At 46.3% G+C, this 26,937-nt stretch overlaps 1 protein-coding gene across 11 annotated transcripts in view; it reads left to right on the forward strand.

The window, feature by feature from the left end:
• Positions 1-26,937, forward strand: part of CELF4 (CUGBP Elav-like family member 4) — a 797,596-nt gene that overhangs the window by 498,353 nt on the left and 272,306 nt on the right. For all 11 annotated transcript variants that reach the window (XR_013394723.1, XM_077936520.1, XM_077936525.1 and 8 more), the window contains exon 3: positions 955-1,003. Coding sequence is in view for 10 of the 11 variants with exons in the window: in XM_077936520.1 (XP_077792646.1) it covers positions 955-1,003 (49 nt within the window). In the remaining variant the exon portion in view is untranslated. The remainder of the gene's footprint in view (positions 1-954; positions 1,004-26,937) is intronic.

Below are 26,937 nucleotides of genomic sequence, written 5' to 3' on the forward strand. Positions count from 1 at the left end.
AAATGTGGCTCCCCATTGCCTCTCTATCAGGCCACGGGCCTTTTTGAGCCACACTCCTTAGTGGTCCAGCTTCACACCTTCCTTGAGAGCTTTTTCCTAGCTGGAATATGTCATTGAACCCTGATAATGCCTGGCTGAAGGATAGAGTACCGTGGTACCTTGGGTTAACAACTTAATTCATTCTGGAGGTCCGTTCTTAACCTGAAACTGTTCTTAACCTGAGGTACCACTTTAGCTAAAGGGGCCTCCTGCTGCTGCTGTGCCACCACCGCACGATTTCTGTTCTCATCCTGAAGCAAAGTTCTTAACCCGAGGTACTATTTCTGGGTTAGTGGAGTCTGTAACCTGAAGCATCTGTAACGTGAAGCGTCTGTAACCCGAGGTACCACTGTATGTGTAGAACCTAGCCAACTGTACAACGGTAACATTTACTGCAGGCATAGGCAAACTCGGCCCTCCAGATGTTTTGAGACTACAGTTCCCATCATCCCTGACCACTGGTCCTGTTAGCTAGGGATAATGGGAGTTGTAGTCCCAAAACATCTGGAGGGTTGAGTTTGCCTATGCCTGATTTACAGCTATTTCTCTGTCTAGTTCTGCCTCTGGCTCCATTGAGCAGTGAGATGGTCCTCAGAAGCTAGCTAGAAGGGAACGAGGCCCTCATGCTTTTTTAAAAAAGTTCCTTATTCTTGGATTAGAGATTCCTTCCTTCCTTCCTTCTTGAAATAAATTTTTGATTCTCAGCAGCTTGAACTATGCAACAGAATCATAGAACCTCTGACCCATGTTTACAGGAGGACATCACAGATGGCAGAGATGCCTTCAACCCTGGTGAAATATCTTTCTGCAGCCCCTACCCAAGCAGAGGTTGTTCTGAACTGTCAGCCTACATAGGCATCCCTTGGAAGCTGTTGCTAACAGTGCTCCTTTCTCTCTCCTTGTGTCTCCTCACAGATGAACAGACCAATCCAGGTGAAACCAGCGGACAGCGAGAGCCGAGGAGGTAGTTGCGCTTTGTGTTTTCTTTTTTCTTAGCCCCCAGCTCTGCACGTAATTGTTGTCTCTGGCTGCTCTCGGGCAACGCGCGGATCAATTAGTAACACAATCACTGCCAAAGCAAAATTCCCTCTGTAGCAAAGATGCTCTTTATTAAATCTCCTTCACTTCGCCTTCCTTTTGCTCATATTCAATTATTATTTGATTTTAAAAGGCAGGTAGGTGCCAACGATTGCTCGGGAAACAAATAACGGTCTTGTTAAGAAGTGAGCCCCTGGATGCTGACTTAACAAAGTTTAGCAGTCTTGACTGTAGCAATGATTGTCCGCAGGCAGCCCAACTCTATAAGTCTGAGCTGCTTTCTTGGTTGGTTAGGGCAGAAAGTTTTATTCTTCTTCTGCCTCTCTGGCCTCCTTTCCATTTGCTAAAGGGGGCCTCTCCACTTTGGAAGGAAGTGAAATCGGATATTGCCAAATGATGGTCAACTAGCCTGGCACCATTTAATCTTGTCCCTGTTGGTCCAGCCAAATGTTAATCAAGGTGTGATAAAATAATAGCCTACTGTCTCACTTGTAAGGAAGAGAACAGCGTTGTCAGAAGCAAAGGTGCATTGCACACTTTAATGTTTCATCAATCTAGGTGTCGTTAAAATCTTGGCTGCTACAAAATCCAGCTGCATCGTAACCGTGTTGTTGCAAGATGGCACCAGTTTTATTAGTGATCATAATTGCTTACCAGGGGGGTCAGTTGATGTGGCAAAATGTATTTTTGGACTCTGGAGAGGAGAGAAGTTGGACATGTCTGATCTGGTGGATTTGCTAGTTCCAAACAGCAGTTGCAACCTAGCAGATCTGTCTTGTGATCCCATCCAGTTGGCAATCGGGACGTGTGAAATGCATTCACTTTTGGAGTTGTGATCTGGAGTTGTGTTGCATGTGTATCCAAATGGTGCTTCAACAAAATGTCAGCTACGTGTCGTCAGGGGACTAAGTGTGACAACCTGTGATACTCAGCATTTCTCCAGGCTAGTTAATTGGTGCAAACTTATTTGCAATGTTGATTAAATCCTGGTAGGTGCCTTTGCCTCTGGAAGAGCTGGGCAGATCTTGCTCCTCTGCCTCTGCACTGGCCCCCAACCCACTTAGTGGCCCCCAAACTCCTTTGTTAACATTGCAAGTGCTGTCTCCTGCTCAGCAACAGAAGCCTTGCAAAAGTAGGTTGATCTAACCTCATGATGAAGGGGAAGAGGAAATATGTGATGGGGTGTGTATGAGAAAAAGGATTTCTAGCCCCTGAATTTGAACTGTGCAAGCCTTTTGCAATATATATATAGAGAGAGAGAGACAGTGAGAGAGAAGGCTGAGGGGTGTGTGTGAGGAGACAGCCTGCTGTCTGTCAAATGGGATGCACCCAAAATAATAATCAGACCAGCCAATTTGCTGAGTGCTCCTTGAGGGTGTGTTGCCTACGAACCGGCCAGCTTTACTGAGATTGCTAATAAGCACACAGGTCGTGCACAGTGTTCCAGAGAGAAACCCCCCACAATTTGCAAAAAACTCTCTTGGCATTGCAACCGCCTCAGCTTTCGGGAAGGTGCTTTGGAAGGGTGCGAGTGCGTGAATCATTTATACCTGTCACACAACTCCCTGGTAGCCGCCCTCTTAGTATTTTAGCTAATTACCTCCCCCTCGTTCACCCCGCCGCTGCCTTGTTTACTTGCTCATCCCGGCTTTTATTATAATACGAGGCGCGAGTGTCAGGATTGGAATGGGAGCCACGTCGTGCCGATTCCCAAAAGAGGAGCTGCTTCCAGGCTGGCAGAGCTGCTTGGAGGACACCCGGACTCAAGGGCAATGATGGGGAGCTGAACAGTTTGGACCAAAGGGAAGGGCTGGGTCTGAGAGGGGGCGGACGATAAAGCTTGGCTGGGTGCAAGCAAGACCATTAAAATGCCAGCAAGCCATGCTGAATGCTAAAGAGGAAGGTCAACTTCATGAGTCCAGAGCGTGTGGTCAGATGCATCAACAGGCAGCCCAAGTCTAGATTGTCCTGTCCACACCATGGTTCCTGAGAGTGAGACAGGGAGCTTATGTTTCTGCCAAGCCAAGCAAGGAGGGTGGGGAGCTGTCCAGGAGGTCAGCAGCTGTGGTGTTCAGCATAGCATGGGAGCTGTCCAGCAAAGAGAGCTGAGCAGGGCAAGGTGTTGTGTCAGCGGATGACAGAGCAAGTTCATAGGTGGCCCTGCTGCTTGCAGCTCAAAGTGGATTGCAACCCAAAGCAGTTTGGCTGGTGCTGTGGGGCTGCACTGCTAGCTTCCAAAGAGCATCATCCTTGGTGTTTACCTGGCAGGGAAGGGGCACTGTGGCAGTGAATTGGAGGCAGTGTTGCCTCCTTGCCTACCTACCTCCTTGCCATCTTGCTAGGCTAGAATTTGGGCTCTGCCCCAACAGGTAAGCCATTTCTGGACCCAACCCTCCCTGGACCATCAAAGGGGTCCTGGTCTTGGACCACGTGTTCCTCCTCATGCGTAGGACTTTGGGACCAGAGTCCTTGTGGTTCCAGATTAACACTCTGCCTTTTGTTCTGTGTTGTGGACAGTCCTGAGTTCTATGGATGAAGGGAGGCGTGCAAATATACTTACAAAAAATGCAAAAATTCAACAGGGCTTTGTTTGTTTGTTTTGTTGCTATTTTGTTAAGGTTGTTAATATTGTTTTATAGATATGAATGCTGTTGTACTTTGAATCCTATAACATGATTTTTTGTGTAACTGTGATGTTTAGCTTATTTTTTTTAGTTTTTTGTTAATAGTGTTACATAGATGGTAATTGTTTTATTTAGGATTTGGGATTGTTTTACTGATGATTTGTTAAGTATTTTATACGATTTATGCTGTATTTGTGATGTTCCACTATGCCATTTTTATCTTATGTTAGTAAGCCACTTTGGGATTTATTTGAATCAAAAGCAGCATAGCAATAGAATCAAAATAACAATAACAACAACAAATTTCCTTTTTATGTTTTTTATTAGCTTATTATTAGAACACAAACACACACAACGAACAGATTTTTTTTAAAAAAATACAAATACAGATACGAAACAAATAATAAACGTATATCCATATTTCAGTAATTATTCTTTTGTAATTGACTTCCTTTGTCCTCCACACGGGTTTAATTTCAAATTTGGTAAACTGTTTCTTTCTCATTTCCCTTTTCCTGCTTTTTCCTGTATTTTATACTTTTACACCATGTTTTGTTTTGCAAAAATTACTCAAAGCAAGTCCAGGTATTGATTTTAGGACACTGCTTTTTTTAGATAATCTCTATATTGTCCCCATTCTTTTTAGAATTTTTGTTCTGTTCAGGGGTAGTAAACCTTTTTATACCTTCTGCCCACTAATGCATTTTTCTTGATGGTAAAATTTCCTTGCCATCCACCAGTGCTGCAGTAACATCTGCCGTAGAACCCCCTACTGCCCACCTAAAATGCCCACTAGTGGCTGGTAGGGACCAGGTTGACTACACCTGGTTTAGATTGTCCCCTAACTGTATCCACCATTTTGGCCAATTCAAGGTAATCAAATAATTTATCTTCCCGCTCCTTTTTTGTTGGTACTATCTCTTTTTTCCAATTTTTTGCTGCCTATGTTGCATACAGGAATATTCTCTTATTTCACTTGCAATGTTCTGGTGGACGTGTCTAATACGTCCAGCAGAAAAGCTTCTCTTTTTGTTTTGTTTTTGTTTTTTAATAAAGGTTTGTTTAAATATTTTCTTCATAAATAAAAAATAATTTCCAATGTGCTGGGGAAGCTCTTTCCAGAAGGTGATATTCAGTGCTAGTCCCTGAAACCCCAAAGAGTCTGTGCCAGTCAATGGAGACAGTACTGTGATAGATGGACCAATGGCCGGATTCGGTATAAGGCATCTTCTGTTGCTCCTCTGCTTAATACCCATCTGTGTGGCCAAAAGTCCCCGGTCCACACTTTTCATGCAATGAAATGTGTGGCCAAAAGTCCCCAGCTTGAAGTCCACACTTTTCATGCAATGCCAGCTCCAGGGAACAGCGTAGGGTTTCGTGCCAGGTCATAGCATCCTGGAGAGAACAAGTTGCTGATTTTACAGCTAGGTCACTGGGAAACCTTCCTAGACTACAGCTTAGAGTCTACCTAATGAAAGAGCATCTTGTTCTGTTGTCTGTAACTAATGGGCAACTGAACCACGAAATCCCTTCTGCTTACAAGTCTCCCTAGGGCAACCCATATTTTTTAAAAAAGAAAGGGAATTTTGTTCTTGTTTTTTGTTTTTGTTTCTCCCCCAAACACTTTCTTATTGTGTCAATTCTTTCGGCTTTGATTATAATTTAGGAAGGCATCATGTTAGAATTGTTGTAGCATGCACATTCCACATGTACACCATCAGGGTCCCTGATAGTCCCTTGTAGAGCAGCATAAGCTAAAATGTGGGTCTCTGCCCTAAGGAAATTACCATCTCAGATTTGATGAAGAGAGGCCACATTCATGCCATACACTTAAAGCAGTGCAATGCTGGCCCATGGCTTCCCCCAAAGAATTATGGGAGCTGTAGTTCATTAACGGCGCTGAGAGTTCTTAGGCAGCCCCTGTACCCCTCCCAGAACTACAATTCCCAGAGTTCCCTGTGAAGAGGGATTGATAGTTAAAACCGCACCGAGAATTTGAACTCTTGTGAAGGGAATTCCATGGCAAGATAGTATATTTTGAGAGAGCCAATGTGACGTAGCGGTTAGCGTGTTGGACTAGGACCTGGAGGACCAGGGTTCAAATTCCCGCATGGCCATGAAGCTCCCTGGGCAAGACCTTCAGAACCAGTCACTCACCCTCAGCCCAACCTACATCACATTGTTGTGGTGGTGGGTATAAAATAAGGAGAGGTGTGTTTATGTATACCACTTTGAGCTCTATGAAGAAAAGGTGGGATATAAATGAAATAAATAAATAGGCATGTAAATTAGCTGTGGTCCCTGTACTGTAGGGGGTTAGACTGGATGACCCCTGGGTTCCTTGACTCTACCATTCTATGATTTTATGACATTAATTATGTAAATTAATACCGCAATACCTCAAGGACCTCCTCTTGCCATATGAACCTACCCGGACCCTGAGGTCATCTTCTGAGGCCCTCCTTCATGTGCCTCCTCCTCGAGAGGTCCGGAGGGTGGCAACACGAGAACGGGGCCTTCTCTGCAGTGGCTCCCTGTCTGTCGAATGCTCTCCTCAGGGAAGTTCTCCTGGTGCCTCTATTACACACCTTTAGGCACTAGGCAAAAACATTCCTTTTTAACCTTGGTGATCTGATTTACATCCTATGCCCTTTCAAAATGTTTTTTTTGGGGGGCGGCTATTGGGTTGTTGTTTTTATTTTTATTATGTATTTTGTGGTCTTATATCCTGATTTTATTCTGTAAACTGCCCTGAGACCTCCGGGTATAGTGCGGTATATAAATTCTAATAATAATAATAATAATAATAATAATAATAATAATAATAATAATAATAATAATAAATGTACACGTAATGGTAAGCATTGTTTTTGGTGCAGTGGAAGGAAAACACGGGATCTCTGAAGAGAAAGGGAGCATCGCTGTTCCCCTTGTTTCTTTCCATTTCTCCGCTTTCCTCCTTCCTTCCTTCCTGACTCGCCTTTCAAAAAGACTAACCTGCGTTCCTTGATGTGAATGAACAGGGAAGTGTGTGAGAGAAAGTCCAAAGGTTATTTGGAGTTCATCTGTTGCCTATGCTCTGTGCTGAGGGATCGGGGAGGGGGGGGGGAGAGGCAACTCCCGGGGAGTTCGTGTTGCATTGTGTTGCGTTCCAGCTTCTTCGGCACGCAAGTCTTCCCAAAACAAGCCATTCCTCTCCGGCGGTGTGGAAATGCTGATAGGATTCACTGCCGAGGGTTGATTGCAGTGCTTGTCAGATTACACGCATGAGGCTGCTTAGCTTGGGACCTTTGGTGGGGAGGGGAGGGGGGACAGGGAGAAGATGCGTCGCTGTGACTGTCTCTAATGGATTTCGTGAATGTGGTTTTTTATTTTTTATTTTTGCTGCAATGGTTGTTTTAGGGGGTCAAACGGCAGAAGTTGCAGAGGCTGTTGCATTGGCTCAGGTGCATCACATCTGCCTTGCATGCTGAAGGCCCCCTGGTTCAGTCCGTGTTATCACCATGTGGGGCTGAAACAAACTCTTTCCTGAAACCCTGGTGAGCCTATGGTCCTTGGGCAAATGGAAGAAGAGCCTACTGGATCAGGCCAATTGTAGTATCTAGTCCAGCTTCCTGTTCTCACAGTGGCCAACCAGATTTCTGTGAGAAACCCACAAGGGCTAATCTGTGGGTTCCTGTGGGTTCCAGCAACTGTATTCAAAAGCATTGCTGCATCCAGTTGTGGAGACAAATTTTCTTCTTCTTCTCCTTCTTCTTCTTCTTCTTCTTTCCCTTGTAGACAAGTAAGATTGTCTTCCATACACACGGTTTTAACAATGAGTCCATAAATGATTGTGGAGGCCAATTCTGGACCCACACGTCCTGCCACAGTAGGGACATAGGTTTCCGGGCAGGAGTTGATCATGGTGTGGATTTGCCAAGCGTGCCTTCCTCTTAGCACGTTTCTCCCTTGCGTCCTGAGTTTGAGTGTCTTCAAAGTCCATGACACCTTTGGTAAAGGCTGTTCTCCAACTGGAGCACTCACAGGCCAGTGTTTTCCAGTTGTCGGTGCTTATACTACATTTCTTTAGATTTGCCTTGAGAGAGTCCTTGAACCTCTTTTGTTGACCACCAGCATGACGCTTCCCATTTTTAAGTTCGGAGTAGAGTAGTTGATTTGGAAGACGATCATCAGGCATCCAGACAACATGACGTGTCCAACGAAGTTGATGTTGAAGAACCATTGCTTCGACACTGGTGATCCCGTTCGTATCCAGAGGTACTACTGTAATATGAAAATTTAATTTAGAAAAGAAAAGAAAAAAGAGGTGGTCCTTTTCCATGCAGCAGATAGTTGAACTATGGGACTCCCTCTCACAGAAGGCAGTGATGCTCACCAACCTGGATGGCTGCAGAAGAGGACTGGACAAATCCATGGAGGAGGAGATTTTTGATGGCAGAAATGCTTCTATATACCAGTTGCTGGAAAGCACAGGAGGAAAGACCTTCTCCTCAGATCCCGCTTGCGTGTTTCCCACAAACATCTGGCCACTGTGAAAACTGGATGCTGGGCTAGATGGGCCTAATCCAGCATCCTCTTCTTATGTCCTGAGCTCCCCGCTCCCTATTCCTTTAATTACAGCTCAGCCAAATGCCCTTTCTGAACTTGGGGGCACATGAACAGCTCTGCGATCTCCTCTTCTCAATATACAGGTTGCTTGTCAATGAATTATTATGTGCATTAATAATATATTTATAGACATGCTACACAATTAATTTGCGAAAGCATTAACTGAACTCTGTCATTCGAGTGGCTTGGAATAATGGCTCGGAGCGCGGCTCCTTTATGGCTCAGAGTGCAGGTCCTTTATGGCGAGTCTGCGGCGTCTCCTTCTAACAGGCTTGTTATTACCCAAGGCTGCCATAACCCCCTCCTCGCATTGTGGTTTATAGCACATCAATAGCAAATGTGTTCCCTTTATTGGAAGTGATGTGCATTTTACTATAATATAGCGGAATTTGTGCAATCTATATGGATGCGTTAAGCATCCAATGAATTGGCTTGCCGAACAGTCACAATTGCAAATGCTTTATTGAATTCCCCCCCCCCTCCTTCATCTGGAGGTAGGAATACAGCTGAAGTTGCCGCAAATTTCCTGCTAAAATAGGTGGGTGGCGAAGACTTTTCAAAGATGCAGTATTTCAGCACAATAGAGTAGAGGGGAAATCTCTGATAGCCCATGACATCAAACTGGTTGGGATAGCTAATATTTCAGAAGGCCGGTCCAATATGATCTTGATGCGATGGAGAAGAAGGCCAAAACCAGCATTAGGAACTTTGGCAGTAGTAACAACAACAACAACAACAACAACAATTTATTTCTACCCCGCCCATCTGGCTGGGGTTCCCCAGCCACTCTGGGCAGCTTTCAACAGAACATTAAAAACAGAATAAAACTTCAAACATTAAGAACTTTCCTAAACAGCACTGCCTTCAGATGTCTTCTAAAAGTCAGATAGTTGTTTATTTCCTTGACATCTAATGGGAGGGCGTTCCACAGGGCAGGTGCCACTACCAAGAAGGCCCTCTGCCTGGTTCCCTGTAGCTTCTCTTCCCGCAGTGAGGGAACCGCCAGATGCTTTTGAATTATGGTGCTGGAGGAGACTCTCAGGGACTGCAAGAAGATCCAACCTATCCATTCTTAAGGAAATCAGCCCTGAGTGCTCACTGGAAGGACAGATCCTGAAGCTGAGGCTCCAAGACTTTGGCCACCTCATGAGAAGAGAAGACTCCCTGGAAAAGACCCTGATGCTGGGAAAGATGGAGGGCACAAGGAGAAGGAGATGACAGAGGACCAGATGGTTGGACAGTGTTCTCGAAGCTACCAGCATGAATTTGACAAAACTGCGGGAGGCAGTGGAAGACAGGAGTGCCTGGCGTGCTCTGGTCCATGGGGTCATGAAGAGTCGGACATGACTAAATGACTAAGCAACAACAACAACTACTACTACAACCATACCCTCCAACATTTCTCTGGTGAAAATAGGGATGTCCTAAGGAAAAGCGGGACAAGCTTTATTCAGAGTAGACCTACTGGGCTGAACTCACCTAACAAGTCCCATATGTGGAAGCCTTACACAGATCTAGAATGCCGTTGTTAGCTAACATTTCGTGGGTTTCGTCACTGTATTGAGAGAAATGCCTGAGACATTTTGCAGCAGGCGCGCGCGCACAAAAAGATAGTATTAGAACGTCAAACGGGTGTTAGTCCTAATCCTGACCTCCACATGTTGGCCTGTGTAATGGGAATCTGTCATAGCCATCCTGTCAGTTAGACTATCTCTTAAATGCAGCTGGAGAACTAAGCAGTAAAGCAGGCACAACTGTCTGGTCACAAAGGGATCAACATCAGCTCAGCCCAACTCAAATCCTGGGAACAAACACCAGGTTGGAGATATTTAAAGCTCCTTTCAAGCCTCTGACTTTCTATTTTCTCTGCCTCTCTGTACACAAAGCTGTTTCTCCTTTCCTAAAGCCCCCCAAATGCCAGCCATTCACAAAAAAGGGTAAATAACCATTCCACAGTAACACTGTCTCTACCTTTGGAGGCAATCATGAAGCTACAGAATTATCCTTAGGAAAGCAAAGGTTTGCTCCTGAAAATACAAATTCCCTTCCCTTAGAAAAGGTGTTGCTATCACTGCAGCAGTAGATGTGTCACCACGGAACAATAACATCCTGGCTCCCCACTGGGGATGGGGCAGAAATTCATAGGGTTCACATTTTAATCAAACCAATACACCAAGTGAAGTGCAGCCATCTGTCTAAGTGCAGGTTCCTCTGAACTGAGTGATGACTTTCTCCAACCAAAAATAGGCATAGCTAACAAATGGACCTTGGTGCATTGGTTGCAGTGGGTCTACTCTGACTATGACTTAATCGCCACCCAATGAGCACCGTTTGATCCACAACCTGGATTCCTGATTTCTCCGAATTCCAAGTAAAGGGAAATGTGTGGACTCCTTGGACAAAATTTGTTCAACTTCTCTAAAGAAGGACAGGGAGGTTTCTTGTAGATTTATCTCAAGGAAGAACCTCCAAATTTCCCCCCGATGTCCCTTGACATGAATATAGGAAAGTAGTAAGTTGTCAGAGCACCTGTTTATCCAGCTCAGTGCTGTCTACACTGAGGGTGCATTCAGACATGGAGAATTTTGCATTAGTTTTCCTGATTATAATGCTATAACTTCTGTCCTGTTTTAGAATGTTCCTTTCACACTGTACTGCCTGTTGTGTTATGGACCTGTGACTTTTTGAACTATATACCAGCATGTCCTGCTAGATTTCATTCACACCAGTGAGCATGGTGTGACACGACTACAAATGTCACTGGGCAACCTCACGACTCACCACCACCTTTCTGCACATGTGTGCCTGTTCCCCCATGATTCCCCCATAAAACCACCAGGAAAGGGCTGTATGTCAATATACCACCATCAATTTTCTCCTGTGGTTTTCTGGTGTTGGGGGGATGCAAACAGTTTGGGGGTTTTCCCCCCCAGAAGCAAATAACATGGAAATGATCACCAAACATGCTCCATATTCCGTTAGTTTTCCAGAAGTGGCCTTTATGTCACATGAAAGCTCAAATATAATGCAAAAATTAGCAGTTAAGGTGGTTCGTGAGATATTGCATTCCTGAGCCACATAAGGCTTTATAGATCAAAACCAGAACTTTGAATTGGACCCAGAAGGTAATTGGCAGCCAGCGCAGTTGGGCCAGGATTGGTGTAACCATCTTGCCTTGGTGAGCAGCTTGGCTGCCCAATTCTGCACCAGCTTAAGTTTCTGAACCGCCTTCAGGGGCAGTCCCATGTATAACCTGTTGCGGTAATCTAACCCATGAGCATGGACAGAAGCTAAGCTGTCCCTGCCCAGACTGGGGCACATCTGGGTCACCAGCCAAAGCTGATGGAAGGTGCTCTGTGCCACCAAGGCCACCTGAGCCTCAAGCGACAGCAAAGGATCCAGAACGACCCCCAAGCTGTGTACCCGCTCCTTCAGAGGGAGTGTAACCCCATCAAGAGCAGGCAACCTCCCATCCATCAGTGGGAACCACCCACTACCAGTGCAGTAGTCCTATCTGGATGGAGATTCTGTTGTTGGCTCTCATCCAGACCATTACCAAGGCAAGACACTGGTCCAGCACTGCCACACCTGCAGATGCAAAGCAAACACAGAGCTGTATGTCATCAGCAGATTAAAGGTAAAGGTAAAGGGACCCCTGACCATTAGGTCCAGTCGTGGCCGACTCTGGGGTTGCGACGCTCATCTCGCTTTATTGGCTGAGGGAGCCGGCGTACAGCTTCCGGGTCATGTGGCCAGAATGACTAAGCCGCTTCTGGCAAACCAGAGCAGCTCATGGAAACGCCTTTTACCTTCCCGCTGGAGTGGTACCTAATTATCTACTTGCACTAGGATGCTTTTGAACTGCTAGGTTGGCAGGAGCAGTGACTTGCTTCACAGGCAGGAGACCTGACGAAGGTCATTCAGCCTGTTTCAAATTAAAAGGCATTTCATCTTGTGATCCCAGATGCCACTGGAGCCTCTTGGAAGAACTTGGGACAGGGGAGTGCTTGGTTGCTTTGTTTGTCAAAGATAACTGGGCAGGTTCGTGGTGGAGGGGGCTATCAAGGGCTCCTGGCCTTCTGAACCCCAGTTGCTGGAAACCCCAGGAGGGGAGAGTGCAACTCTTGTGCTTGGGCCTAGCTTGCTCATTCCCATGATGGGCACCTGGTTGGTCACTGTGAGACCAGGATGCTGGAGTAGGTGGGCTCTTGGCCGGATCCAGTAGATGCTCTTCTCAGGTGCTTACAGCAGGGAGAGACCCTGGGCTTCAGAGACCCAAGTCTTGTCTTTTCTGGCCGCAATCGCTCCGTCAGCCTCAGTTCCCCAGTCACGGGGATTCGAACCGCTGACCTTCTGATCTGCAAGCCCTAGGCTTTGTGGTTTAGACCACAGTTCCACCCGCGTCCTGATTGCTGATAACCAAATCCAGAACAGGTTGGCTTTCTGTAACCCTGGATCCTGGGAGTCACTCGCTGTCCCTGGGTAAGAGGTGGGCACTGAACAGGGGTGGGCACATCCGACACTTTCGGTTCCCCTGTCTTTCTTCTTTTTGCATTCCCACTGGGCTACATCCCTTCTCAGAGTGTGCAGCTAAGAATGTGAGAATGGTGCTGAAGCCTTTTCCTCTCTCCTCCTTCGCCCGGCTGCTAAATCCCAGAGCATTAAGCCTAGCATAACAGTGTGTGTAGGCAGTGCAGGCTGCATGGGGTTTAATATACTGCAGTCGGCCAACGGGTGATACTCCCTGTCAGAGCTCTTTGATGTAGAGCTGATATACCTTGGCTACAAACCTCAGGGAATCAATGGAATTGGGGGGGGGGGGACACCCTATTCTTTCAAGGACAGCAACGAGTGACAACCGTCGCCCGCCTACCAATTGGCACCCGGGCTCCTTCTGCCAGTATTTCAGAGAGTGGCTACTTGAAAGCAAGGTCATGCGAGCGTTATTGCTTTTCATGAATATCAGAAAATGCATCTCTCTCACTCCCTTTCTTTCTTTTGATCACATTTTTCTTTTCTCTCTTTTTTTAAAAAAAGAGGGGGGGTGGAGAGAAAGATGTACGATTGCTGTTTGGAATTTCAATACCGCCGTTCCTGAATGCACGTTAGTTTTATTCCTCTCTTCAAAGAAAACCTTGATAGCCTTAATACATGAATAGATATTTATATACACATAGGTAGTAGCTGCTATTCATAAAACACCTGGCAGAGAGGTTTTTTAAAGGCATTCCACACACCCCCAAAAAAGAGGAATACAGCTCCTTCACTTCTGCTTTGTCTCCTAAGGTTAGTCACTTTCTTGAAGCAGGGCAATCCATCCTTGCACCCTTGGAGTGGCTCAGGGTCCCGTGCTTTCCACTGACATTGGAGGAATATGGGGAGATGGACTCTTCTCAATTTAAAATGGGAAAAAGGAAGACCACCCCTGTAATTAGGCAGATACTGCTGCCTTGAACCTGGACCACCTCATGAGATGTCAGGCTGGAATCCAAACTAGCCTGGGAATCCTTCCATAAGAAGAGCCTTCTGGATCCAATGGGATCCTGTTCTCACAGTGGCCAACCAGATGTCTGTGGGAAACCAGGAGGCAGGATTTGAGCATAGAAGAACTCTCTCTTCCAGCAGCTGGTAGTCAGAAGCATTGTTGCCTTCTTCCCAGGGCCAGATTAAGACCTTTAGAGACCCTAAGCATTTAAAAAAATTTGGTGGCCCCCTATATATATATATCTAATTCAAAATATAAACAATAATAAACTCTGAAATAAAATTTTATTTTTCAAAATGAAAAATAATGTTTGTTTTTGTACACTTCCGCTTTATTTATATGTGATCAATTTCCTCCTAAATTGCAAAATCTTTGATCAGGATCCTCAAAACTAATCTTAAGCGATGTGTCTGTTCCTATACTTAGTAGAGATAAGGAATCCAGCTTGCCTACTTTGACTGAGAAAATGAACGCTCAGCTGAGCAATTGGTGACCGTTAATGTTAAAAACCTGGCACCTTTAGGTGCTAGGTGAAGATGTTCCTTTTTAACCAGGCCTTTGGTTGATCCGATTTACATCCTATGCCCTTTTAAAATGTGTTTTCCCCTGGGTGCCCTAAGCGCAAGCTTATTTTGCTGGATGGTTCACCCAGCCCTGCTTCCTCCAACAAATCCAAATTTAAGGAAGGGTCAAGAGTCATTGCCGATCAGAAGGTCGGCGGTTCGAATCCCAGTGACGGGGTGAGCTCCCATTGCTCGGTCCCTGCTCCTGCCAACCTAGCAGTTTGAAAGCTCATCAAAGTGCAAGTAGATAAATAGGTACCACTCCGGCGGGAAGGTAAACGGCCGTTTCCGTGTGCTGTTCTGGTTCACCAGAAGCGGCTTAGTCATGCTGGCCACATGACCCGGAAGCTGTATGCTGGCTCCCTCGGCCAATAAAGCAAGATGAGCACTGCAACCCCAGAATCGACCACGACTGGACCTAATGGTCAGGGGTCCCTTTACCTTTTTACAAGAGTCACATGTTTTCCAAGCAAAAAGTCAAAGCTCATCCCCTAGAATTGCCAACTAGGGTTGGCTTCTGAAATAACAGAGAACTACTGCAAGTCAGTGTGGGCAGTGCTGAACTAAGTGAGAAAGTGAGCACATGACTTCCCCCAAGGAATCCTGAGTACTGCAGTTTATTAAGGGCACTGGGAACTGCAGCTCTGTGAGGGGTAGACTACAGTGCCCAGATTCTTTGGGAAAGCCTTGTGCTTTGAACGCATGATGTATCTTCAGCTTCTGTTTCTGACGACGTAGGAAACTGTGTTATACAGAGCCTGTGCACACACATCATACACTTAAAGCACATTTGACTTCCCCCAAGAATCCTGAAAGTTTACCCCTCCACAATTCCCAACAACCTTATCAAACTACAGTTCCCATGGTTATTTTTTGGGGGGAGGGTCATGTGCTCTGCATGGCTATCATTTAGTTTCCAGACCCAATTCAAAGTGCTGGTTTTGACCTATAAAGCCTTAAACAGCTCAGGACCGCAATACCTCAAGAGCCACCTCTTTCCATATGAACCTACCAGGACCCTGAGATCATCTTCTGAGGTCCTCCTTTGTGTGCTTCCTCCTCGAGAGGTCCGGAGGGTGGCAACACAAGAACCTCAGGGGCTTCCCTCCTATCTGGAGTTACAGGGGACTTCCTCCGTACAAAACAGATGTTCTATGACTGAGCTGTGGCCCTAAAACACACTCCAGAATATGACCCCAAACCCTCTGCAAAATGCAGGTGTACTGCGGCAGGTGCATTCCATGTGTGTTAGCAGGAATCATGCACCTCCTTTGCACAGTGCTGGATGATGTGTGCTCCTAAGGCCTGATCTCTGCTATATAAAGGATGCTACAGCCGGGGACCAGTATCTGATTGTGCCTCTGTGCTGTGCGAAAGACACGTGCCGATTAAATCATTTGTTATTTTATTATTTATCAAAGGCTGCCGAGGCTTCTCTTAAAGCTTTTTTTCCCAGTGTATTTCAGCTTTTTACAAGATATATTTTTGCATCTCCTCACTGCAGGGAATATTTAAGTGTGTTGGGCTCTTAACTAAAAACATATATAATTTCAGGCAGACATCCGTTCCGAGGGGAACAAGGGCTCCCAGGAATAAAGCTAAACTCTTCTGAATTCCCCCCCCTCCCCTCTGATTGCTGTAATTCTGGAGGATTTAAGGACGACCTCCCTCGAGGCGCTGGGCGGGGAGCAGCCATTATCTAGCTGGAGATTGAATCTGAAATTTTCCTAATGGCACTCTTGGCATTAGGAGAGAAAAGGGTGGAATACCGAGAGATTGCTGAGGCCCCGTGTGGTTTCCAGTTCGACATTTCCAAAATCCACACATTCCTTCCCAAATGTACGCCTAGAAGGCATCTCTGTATCCTGCTCAACATTTCTCAATTCCTGTAGTCTCCTGTCCGATAGTGGTTTGAAGTGTTTGTGTGTGAGAGAGTGTTGGCAGAGGTGCCCAACCAACAATGGCACTATGCTCCTCAGACCAGGGATAAGGTAAGATGAACTGGCAGCGAGGCTGGGGATGCTCCAGGGTGGTGGTCCTGCAGTAGCCAACTCACGTGAGCCAAACTGCCCGCCACACCTATACCGCCACTGCTCCTGGCACCAATGGAGAGTGGAAATGAGGGTCTGAGCAGAACTAGGGCCAGAGATGATGTTGTTTAGTCGTTTAGTCATGTCTGACTCTTCGTGACCCCCTGGACCAGAGCACGCCAGGCACTCCTGTCTTCCACTGTCTCCCGCAGTTTGGTCAAACTCATGCTGGTAGCTTCAAGAACACTGTCCAACCACCTCATCCTCTGTCGTCCCCTTCTCCTTGTGCCCTCCATCTTTCCCAACATCAGGGTCTTTTCCAGGGAGTCTTCTCTTCTCATGAGGTGGCCAAAGTCTTGGAGCCTCAGCTTCAGGATCTGTCCTTCCAGTGAGCACTCAGGGCTGATTTCCTTCAGAATGGAGAGGCTGGATCTTCTTGCAGTCCATGGGACTCTCAAGAGTCTTCTCCAACACCAGAATTCAAAAGCATCAATTCTTCAGCGATCAGCCAGAGATACATGGGGCACTGGGGCAGATTGGCAGAAAAGTCAGGGCCCATCCAAGCTCAGGCCACATCTGTACCATGCATCTGAAGAGCACCGTGATTCCCCTTTAAACAGTCATGGCAAAGAATCTTGTAGTTTGTTAATGGTGCTGAGAGCTTTCAAGAGGCCTCTATTCTCCCCACAAAGGTACAGTTACCAGTGTCCCCACTTGGTTGTTAAGCCACCCTGGGAATTGTCACTCTCAGAGAGGAACAGGGGAACAGGGGTATCCTAACAACTCTCGGGTCCTTTAACGGACAGCCCGCGGACTGTCTTGCCAGAGTGGTGCATGCTCTAGTTATCTCCCGCTTGGACTACTGCAATGCACTCTATGTGGGACCACCTTTGAAGGTGACCCGGAAACTGCAATTAATCCAGAATGTGGCAGCTAGACTCGGGACTGGGAGTGACCGCCAGGACCACGTAACACCGGTCCTGAGAGATCTGCATTGGCTCCCATTACGTTTCCAAGCACAATTCAAAGTGTTGGTGCTGACCTTTAAAGCCCTAAACGGCCTCGGTCCTATATACCTGAAGGAGCGTCTCCACCCCCATCATCCAGCCCGGACACTGAGATCCAGTGTCAAGGGCCATCTGGCAATTCCTTCATTGCGAGAAGTGAGGTTACAGGGAACCAGGCAGTGGGCCTTCTTGGTAGTGACACCCGCCCTGTGGAACGCCCTCCCATCAGATGTCAAGGAAATAAGCAGCTATCTTATCTTTAAAAGACATCTGAAGGCAGCCCTGTTTAGGGAAGTTTTTAATATTTAATGCTGTATTGTTTTTAACACTCAATTGGGAGCCGCCCAGAGTGGCTGGAGAAACTCAGCCAGATGGGTGGGGTATAAATAATAAATTATTATTATTATTATATTTAACAAACGACAGCTCCCAGGATTCTTTGGGGGAAGCCATGATAGTTTAAAGTGGCACAACAGTGCTTTGATTGCATAGTGTGAACATGCCACAAGTGCATGTTTGCGGGAGCAGGGCTGCGAGTGTAACTGAAACATGCCATTGACACAATATGTGTGCGTTCAGGAAGAATTTATACTGGACTCTCCTCAAATCCTTCCAGCTTATTAACTGTTCTGCAATGTTCCCCCAGTGTTGCTGGATTGTAGCCAGGGGTGTTCTAGTGCCATAGCACAATGAGAGCAGAACAATAAACTGGAGCATTTGTGGTATGTAAAGTTGCAGGATTATAGCAGGATGTTACAGGATATGCAAGGGTTGGAAACAAAGCAGTATTTCTGCCCCGAAACAGTCCTGAAAGAGGGATCGCATATATACACCCTGATGTTATCGTGAGCACAAATAATCATGAATTGTCAGGAGCTGGAGTCAGGCGTAGTTCGGCACTAAAACAATAAATCACCCGATGTCAGTTAACTCTTTATTCAAAGCAACAAAGCAGCTTAGTCCTAGTGGTCACAACAACTCTTCCCAGGAGGTCTTGCCCCAATGAAGCACTTGCGAGGACTGAAGATCCTCACCTTCCTGCTGCTCTCTAAGGCTGGTTCCTTCCCCTGCAGCCTAAGATTTCATTGCCTCGTCTCTGGTTGCTTCACCCTGTGTATTCTGGGAGACCAGGAGGGAGGGGAACTGGTCACAGCAGCTGGGGGAGACTATCCGCATTCTTCAGCAGCCTGTCTCAACTCTGTCTCCTAGTCCTCCCTCCTCTCCTGCCTCTGAGTCTGGACTGCTCTCTGCCACAGTCTCCTCCTGCTCACTAAACCCTGTTGCCTCTTTGACTTCCAACATGTCCTTCTCCCAGTCTGCTCCCTCCCTCTGACCACTCATCATCATCATCTCACCACCAATCCCCTGGCTTTGAGCCTTCTTCCCCTGGGGGTTCCCTTGGGGGTTATCCAGCCAGTTCCTCTCACCACTCCTCTGCGTCCAGCCAGTCTGAATGCACAGTGAAAAGGATATGGGGTGGTGGTCCTGAAACTGGGGAAACATTCAGTTGCAGGCCAGGTGATGAGATAAAGAGGATCCTTCTAACCTGGGTGTTGGGATGACTGGGCAGCATAGTGGGAGAACATTTATCTGAATGTGAGGTGAGATGAATTGAAACTGGGCCTGCAGCCCTTTGCCCTCCCACATGCTCAAGATCTGGGTCACACAGGGACCTTTTCACAGATGATGCCCTTATTCACGAAGGTCCCCCACATGTGTCCCTCTAGAAATGGACAGTGTGGCTCCTACCGAAGATCCTGTTCAAATGGGACTGTGAACATGTGTGTATTCTCCCCTCCCCAGATTCCATCCTACCTCAAATGAACATCTGAACAGGGCCTGCTCTTGCCCATTTCACCAAATCTGGCCGGGGGGGAGGGGGGGCTTCTGCAACACACAGAGCCATCTAGTGGGCAAATGGTGTACAGCAAAGAAGAACAGAATGCAATTGGTGGTCTCTCTCGAATCTGGTCTAAACTTGTAAAATTCTTATCTGGGAAATGATCGGAATTTGACTAATTCTGATACATGGATCTGGAGGTAATTAAGCTTGCTGTGAGAGAAGCAAAATGGAAATACCTTTCATGGGGAAGGACACAGATGATTATAGGTAAAGGTAAAGGGACCCCTGACCATCAGGTCCAGTCGTGGCCGACTCTGGGGTTGCGGCGCTCATCTCACTTTATTGGCCAAGAGAGCCAACGTACAGCTTCCGAGTCATGTGGCCAGCATGACTAAGCCGCTTCTGGCAAACACAGTGCACAGAAACGCCGTTTACCTTCCCACCGGAGCACTACCTATTTATCTACTTGCATTTTGACGTGCTTTCAAACTGCTAGCTTGGCAGGAGCAGGGACTGAGCAACAGGAGCTCACCCTGTCGCGGGGATTTGAACCGCCGACCTTCTGATTGGCAAGTCCTAGGCTCTGTGGTTTAACCCACAGTGCCACCCACGTCCCTACAGTTGATTATACTTACCTGCAAAACAACAACAGCAGGACAGGCAGGCACCCTGTTTTATCCCCGAGCACCTAGTACAAGTTATTGTTTTTAACATTAATGTTGCATCAGGAGTGTGCATGATGATTTAAGAAATCAAGCAATGCCCAGGTCCCTTGAGAGTTTATAATCTAAAACTGTGGGGGTGGGAGCTGACAGAGCAGATAGGATGACTGACGAAACACAGTTATATGTGCTAAGGCTTTGAAGTTGGAATGAAGACTAAAGGTGTGTTCAAGCATTCGCCTGAACATGCAGACATGTGAAGCGTAGACAAGCACCGGGTTGTGCATTCAGGCAACTGAGTTTTAGTTTGGAGAAACTGTGAGGGGTGACATGAAAGCATAACACTAGAACTTGTGGACAGATAATGAAGCTGAATGTTGCAAGGTTCAAAGAAGTATTTCTTCACACACAGCATAGTTGGTATATGGAAATTGCTCCCACAGGAGGCAGTAATGGTCACCTGGATGGTGTTAAAAGGAGATTGAACAAATTCTTGGAGGAGAGGGCTATTGATGGCTACTAGCCATGGTGGCAATGGTCTGCCTCCACGATTGCTTCTGAATACCAGTGGCTGCAAAACGCAGGAGGGGAGAGGACTCTATTGCTCAGGTCTTGCTTGTGGGTTTGGCTACTGCAAGAATAGGATGCTGGACTAGCTGGGCCATTTGCCTGAATCAACGGGTTCTTCTTATGAGCAGGAATTCAAAACAGCCTGCTGGAACTGCTGGTCAAATGCTGGTGGCTGCTAGGTTAGAGGAGGGCAATCTTGGCAGTTCAAACAGAGAAGCTCCTTCCCTTTCTTCTGCAACAGTAGAACATGCCAAATCTCCTTGAAGTATTGCTTGTCAGCTTCTCAGTGATTGGCCACTGACGCTTCTGGAACGTGAGGCTAGATGGACCTCATCACCACTTCCCAGAATCCAGTTCTTGCTGGGAATCAGGTGTCACCACAGATACAATCCTAAACAGCGATGGGGCAATTGACTGAAGGAAGGCTTCTTGAAGATGCACGTTCCTCCACACAAATCGCAGTGGCCCAAATTTGAGGCAAGGACTGTCAGCCTTCAAGTACAACTTGAACTCTGCTGTAACCTTGTCTTGCATTCCTTCCTATCTCCTGCCCACTACTCTAAAAGTAAAAAGTCAAAATAAAAACTCTTAGCTTGGAAAAGGTGGAGGTGTAGAAGGGCTCCAGGAAATAAGAGACTTTCTTGGTATCTTTTCAAGCTGAGGGTTCTGCAAGCACCATGATTCCCAGGAGGAAATTACACTGTGCAATATTTGCAGACAACGAGAGCTCCCTCAGAGCTTTGCAACCATTTGAGGGAAATATTTCGGTGACCTTATTTGATTTCCAGAACTTGTCCGCACCTGATCCTAGGCAATCGGGATCCCATTCTGGCAATAAAACCTCCAGATCTTTTCTTCTCCCTTACTTGAGGCAACCTGATTCTGAGAGAGGCCACCCAGTTACCCCTCTGCAGCACTTGGCTGTCTGACCACCTGCCTGCCTTTCAGGGAAACGCCATGGCTCACTGGCAGAGTATCTCCTCTGTGGAAGCAGGTGGCGCTGTGGTCTAAATCACTGAGCCTCTTGGGCTTGCTGATCAGAAGGTCAGCGGTTCGAATCCCCACGATGGGCTGAGCTCCTGTTGCTCTGTCCCAGCTCCTGCCAACCTAGCAGTTCTAAAGCACGCCAGTGCAAGTACAGTGGTACCTCGGGTTAAGTACTTAATTCGTTCCGGAGGTCCGTTCTTAACCTGAAACTGTTCTTAACCTGAAGCACCACTTTAGCTAATGGGGCCTCCTGCTGCCGCCGCGCCTCCAGAGCACGATTTTTGTTCTCATCCTGAAGCAAAGTTCTTAACCCGAGGTACTATTTCTGGGTTAGTGGAGTCTGTAACCTGAGGCGTATGTAACCTGAAGCATATGTAACCCGAGATACCACTGTAGATAAATAGGTACCTCTGTGGCTGGAAGGTAAACGGTGTTTCCATGCATTCTAGTTTCTGTCAAGGTGTTCGGTTGTGCCAGAAGCTGTTTAGTCCTGCTGGCCACATGACCTAGAAAGCTGTCTGTGGACAAACGCCAGCTCCCTCGGCCTGAAAGCAAGATGAGCACCGCAACCCCATAGTCGCCTTTGACTGGACTTAACCATCCAGGGATCCTTTACCTTATCTCCTTTGCATGAGAAAGGTTTGAACACGCATAGCATCTTCAAGTAGGGTAGGGAATGTCCTGGAGATCTGCTGCCAGTCAGTACTGCGTACTGGGCTAAATGGACCAACAGTCTAGCTCAGTACAAGACAGCTTCCGATTTTCCTACGCTTGTGTTACCCACTCAACAGCCCTTGTGCCAGAGCGCTTAGCAACTGATGAGGCTCCTCTCGCCCTACAGAAATGAAACAGTTAACCAGCTGCTCTTCAGGCACCCCTCTCTCCGTGCAAACACATCACAATAAAAAAATGACAGAGAGAAGTGGAGACCGAAAGCCGCGTGCAGTGAGTCAACTTCTCCCCATTCCAAGCCAAGCCCATTACAAAGAAAATGGGACATCGGAGGCTGAGATTATTAAAAAATAATCCATTGTGTCGTAACGGCAAACATTTCACACCTGAGGTGGCAGGAGCAATAAATCCCATTGATTCCTCAGAGGCAATTTACAATTAAAACCCTGATTTGCACACCAAAAAAATAAATAGAGGGAGGGAGGGCAAAGATGAGCTGGCAGGGGAAGAGGGAGCGAGAGAAGGACTTGTTCTACCTTCTCTCTGCCAACAATCCAAAAACAGATCGAGCAGGTTGGAGAGTAATTAATAGACATGCCGTTTTGGATGCTCAAAATGGAACCCACTGTCTGCAGCTGCCAATGGCTCTTGATAGTCACCCATCCTGCTGCTCTAATGTCTTCCATCATGCCGCTTTTCTGTTATTTAATCGCTTGCCATCCAAGGGGAGGGGAAAAAGAAATACCAGTTTTCACTTTATCAGAAATGGACACAGCCTTGATCTGAATTGCAGCTGAAGTGAAGGGTGTCCACACCAGTGGATGAAGGGCAGGGGTGAAGGAGAGCTTCATTCCACGTTCCTGCTTCCCAGAGAAGCACACACCCCACACACACCAAAACACAGCTCTCACTGAAATTTGCATTCTTCAAATGTTGCAAAGGATGCATATCTCTCACACACAAATGCACGTGCTTGTGAAAAATGCACACCAGTAGGAAAATACTAGAGAAGAAACTGATGTGCAAAACGGTGTTGTTGTCTTTTGTATATAGGAAATTTCTTGCAAAAAAAGCATCTGATAAACAAAAAATAAAGTGTTTAGGAGAAACACCCACAAATTTGTGTGAAATTTTCAGGCAGATTGTTTAAGTGCATAACATTTGCATACATATGTAGAAATGAGTCAAACCTAAGCGACAAATGGAAAAATGAGTAACTGAGTGTAACTGAATTTTTTAGACTTCTCCAACCTTAGTGAGAAGTGGGACGTAAGATAAACATCCCCGGGGGAAATGTGGATTTGTTGGTGCAAGAATGAGAAAAAAAAACAAAATTGATGTGTGAATAAAAGCTTGTAAAAAATGCACATAAATAAATAAATAAATAAATAAATAAATAAATAAATAAATAAATAAATAAAAATTGACATCTATTCTGGGGAAACTGCCTTCTGAGAAATTTTGGCTCAGCTGTAATTTGAGCCAAATTGCATTTGCGGAATCCAAGGTCCAATCCCTAATTAGAATGGCTCTTGGAAAACTCTGCTAAAAATCTTCTCCTTACATATCTGAGAGCTCCTGCTAGTATAATTCAGGTTAGTATTGTGGCTAGCCACAACAGCCAGTCTACTATGTTTTCTTCTCCTGTGGTAGAGACTTCTGTATTTCTGCCTCATTCACAAGACACCTGAGAATTTCTTTAGGGTCTATGGGTGGAGTGTGTTTTCTTACCATTGACCATTTTTCTGAGGTTCTGAAGTGCCCCCCCCACCTGCCCCTGCTTCTTGATCTTCAAAAAGGCCCATAGGAGGTGTTTCCTCTTTATGACTTCCCATGGGACTTAATCTTGGAAAAACTCAGCCTGGAAGTTGTGGACGCATGGGAAGGTTGCAGAGAGAAGAAGAAGAAGAAGAAGAAGAAGAAGAAGAAGAAGAAGAAGAAGAAGAAGAAGAAGAAGAAGAAGAAGAAGGAGAAGTTTGGGGATGATGAGAATTGGAGTCCACACCATCTGGAGGGACCCATGTTGACTACCCCTGCTCTATACTGCCACAGTAGCTTTCCATGCTTTCAGGCGGGACACTTCCCCAACCCTGCTTGGAGATCATAGAGTTGGAGAATTGGAAGGGACCCTGAGGATTATCTGGTCCAACTCCTTGCAAAGGAGGAGGAGGAGGAGGAGGAGGAGGAGGAGGAAGAAGAAGAAGAAGAAGAAGAAGAAGAAGAAGAAGAAGAAGAAGAAGAAGAAGAAGAAGAAGAAGAAGAAGAATAGTAGTAGTAGTAGTAGTAGTAGTAGTAGTTTGGATTTTTTATCCCGCCTTTCACTCCCTTTAAGGAGTCTCAAAGCGACTAACATTCTCCTTTCCCTTCCTCCCCCACAACAAACACTCTGTGAGGTGAGTGGGGCTGAGAGACTTCAGAGAAGTGTGACTGGCCCAAGGTCACCCAGCAGCTGCATGTGGAGGAGTAGGGAAGCGAACCCGGTTCCCCAGATAACGAGACTACCGCTCTTAACCACTACACCATACTGGCTCTCAGACCACCAGAGAAATGCATGGACCACATTCCACTCCTGATCCAATTCAGGACTCAATTTGGTGATTCGGAGCAATCCCAATCCAACCCAGGATGATCAGAAGTTCACTGAACCAGTTCAGAAATCCTGGAACTACATATAAAAGTAGTTCCCATGATTTCTTGGCGAATTGAGTGCTATTTGGGATAGACCTTTGAACGATTTCTAGTCTGTATTCATGTTCATTGCCTCTCCTTCGTTCCTAGCTGCAGAAAGTCAATTGGACCTCTGTAAAGAAAGTTAGAAAGCAAACTGTGGAGTCAATGTTGTAAGGGTTATCAGGCAGAGCCAGAGGCACTGCTCTTGGTAAGGTTGTTAGTCACGTAAACACCATTGCTAGGCAATCAGAAGGAAGGAATGAGCAGCATTTCCTGTATCTTCCCTGCTGAAGAGATTTTTTTCTCTTTCAACAAGAGCAGCTTGCAGTGAGAACTACAGGTACAAGAACAATTATGGTGACAGCTTAGCTAGTTGACGTTCTGCCTATCAGACACCGTATGACTTGTAAGCAGCCTCTGTCTCAATTTTAGACCCTGTACTTTAGCACAGCAGCTCCTAACATTCTATATGGTGATTATTGTTTTTCAATGAACTTTATTATTTATTGCTTGATTTATTGCGTTTATAAGCAACATTTTTTTTCTCCTAGGAGCTCAAAGTGGTGTACTTGTCTCTCCTGCTCCTCATTTAATTCCCACAACATCCCTGTGCGGTAGGTCAGGCTGAGGGGCAGTTACTGTCCCAACATGACCCTGCGAGGTTTGTGGGCAAGTGGGAATTTGAACCCAGCTCCGAGTCTGACACCATACTGGCTCTAAGTGAAACTAGTTCATTTTCGGGCACAAGTAACTTTTCAACATTAATGTTCCAAATCAAGTACTGTCTACCCTGTGGCTTCTGATCATCCCAGCCCAGTCCTTGAGCTTCAGTCTTACAGGTGATTGTGCCTCCTCCCTGTCTCCAATACAGACCCATCTGGGACTTGAGTTCCCATCCTCTCCAGAGGTGACTCCACTGCCCTATATCAGCACTGTGTGCAACAGCATTTTATTCTAATGGTCCCACTTGCCCTGTTCCCCATGGATTCCTTGGGATTTGGCTGCCAGCCAACCGTGTCTTCAGCAATCCGATCAACTGTGTGATTTAATGAACCCTCCTCCCTCCTTCCTGGGGAAGGGCACCCGCCTTTATGAAAAGCCAGCGAGATGGCACATTGCGCCGGATGACCTCTACTTTTATAAGATGATGGGAGAAAATTGGTTTTGGAAATTGAGGGAGATTGCATTTTGCAGAACAGAATCCCACAGAGTGACACCGGCCACCTTTCCATTCCAGTCCATTTCGTTGCAGGGTGGCTGCCTCTCTCTCTCCCCCCCCCCCCTCCAATCCACCACCCGATTTTTGTGGACTGATGAGTAACTAAAAATAGATAGGGTCGCTTCAATGAAAACTTCAAATAAGTTGCCAGAAATCTCAAACTCTCTTGAGCCATTGTTAATTTGAAAACAAAAACAAAAGAAATACAGGCTGAGAACCTGGAAGCCACATCCCTTCTGTCTCAGAATACCTCTCCATGATAAGAACAGAAGAAAAGGCTGTGCTGGATCAGGCCCGTGGCCCATCTAGTCCAGCATCCTGTTCTCACAGTGGCTGGCTGGATTCCTGTGGGAAACCCTGTGATTCGACAAATTCGTATCGCATAAGGCTATTGATGGCTACTAGCCTTGATGGCTATTCTCTGCCTCCACGGTTGGAGGCAAGAATGGTTCTGAAGACAAGTTGCTAGAAACTACAGGAGAGTAGAGTTCTCTTTGGGCTCAGATCCTGCTTGCAGGTTTTCCACAAGTATCTGGGTGGCCACTGTGAGAAGTCAATCCTGGACTAGACCCAGCAGGATCTTCTATTGTCCTTACATTATATAATAACAATATTTTTATTTTTTTTGTACCCCGCCCTTCCCGGTTCAGGAAACTGGGCTCAGGGCGGCTAACAACAAATTTAAAACACTTAATTGATGCTACCAAAAAAAAACACCCACAGCATAAAATATGGTATAAAGCGTAAATAACAATATAATCAATTTAGGGGGGAAATCCATCCAATAAACATTAGATGATCACCAGGGCTAACTGGCTAAATTAGTCCCACTTGGGCCAGTGAGGAGACCAGGGGAGAATTAGCTGTGGGATCCCAGAGTGGGTAATCTTCATAAAAAGGGGAGGGGGAGGGAAGGA

This window comes from Podarcis muralis, chromosome 11, assembly GCF_964188315.1.
Source record: "Podarcis muralis chromosome 11, rPodMur119.hap1.1, whole genome shotgun sequence".
NCBI lineage: Eukaryota > Metazoa > Chordata > Lepidosauria > Squamata > Lacertidae > Podarcis > Podarcis muralis.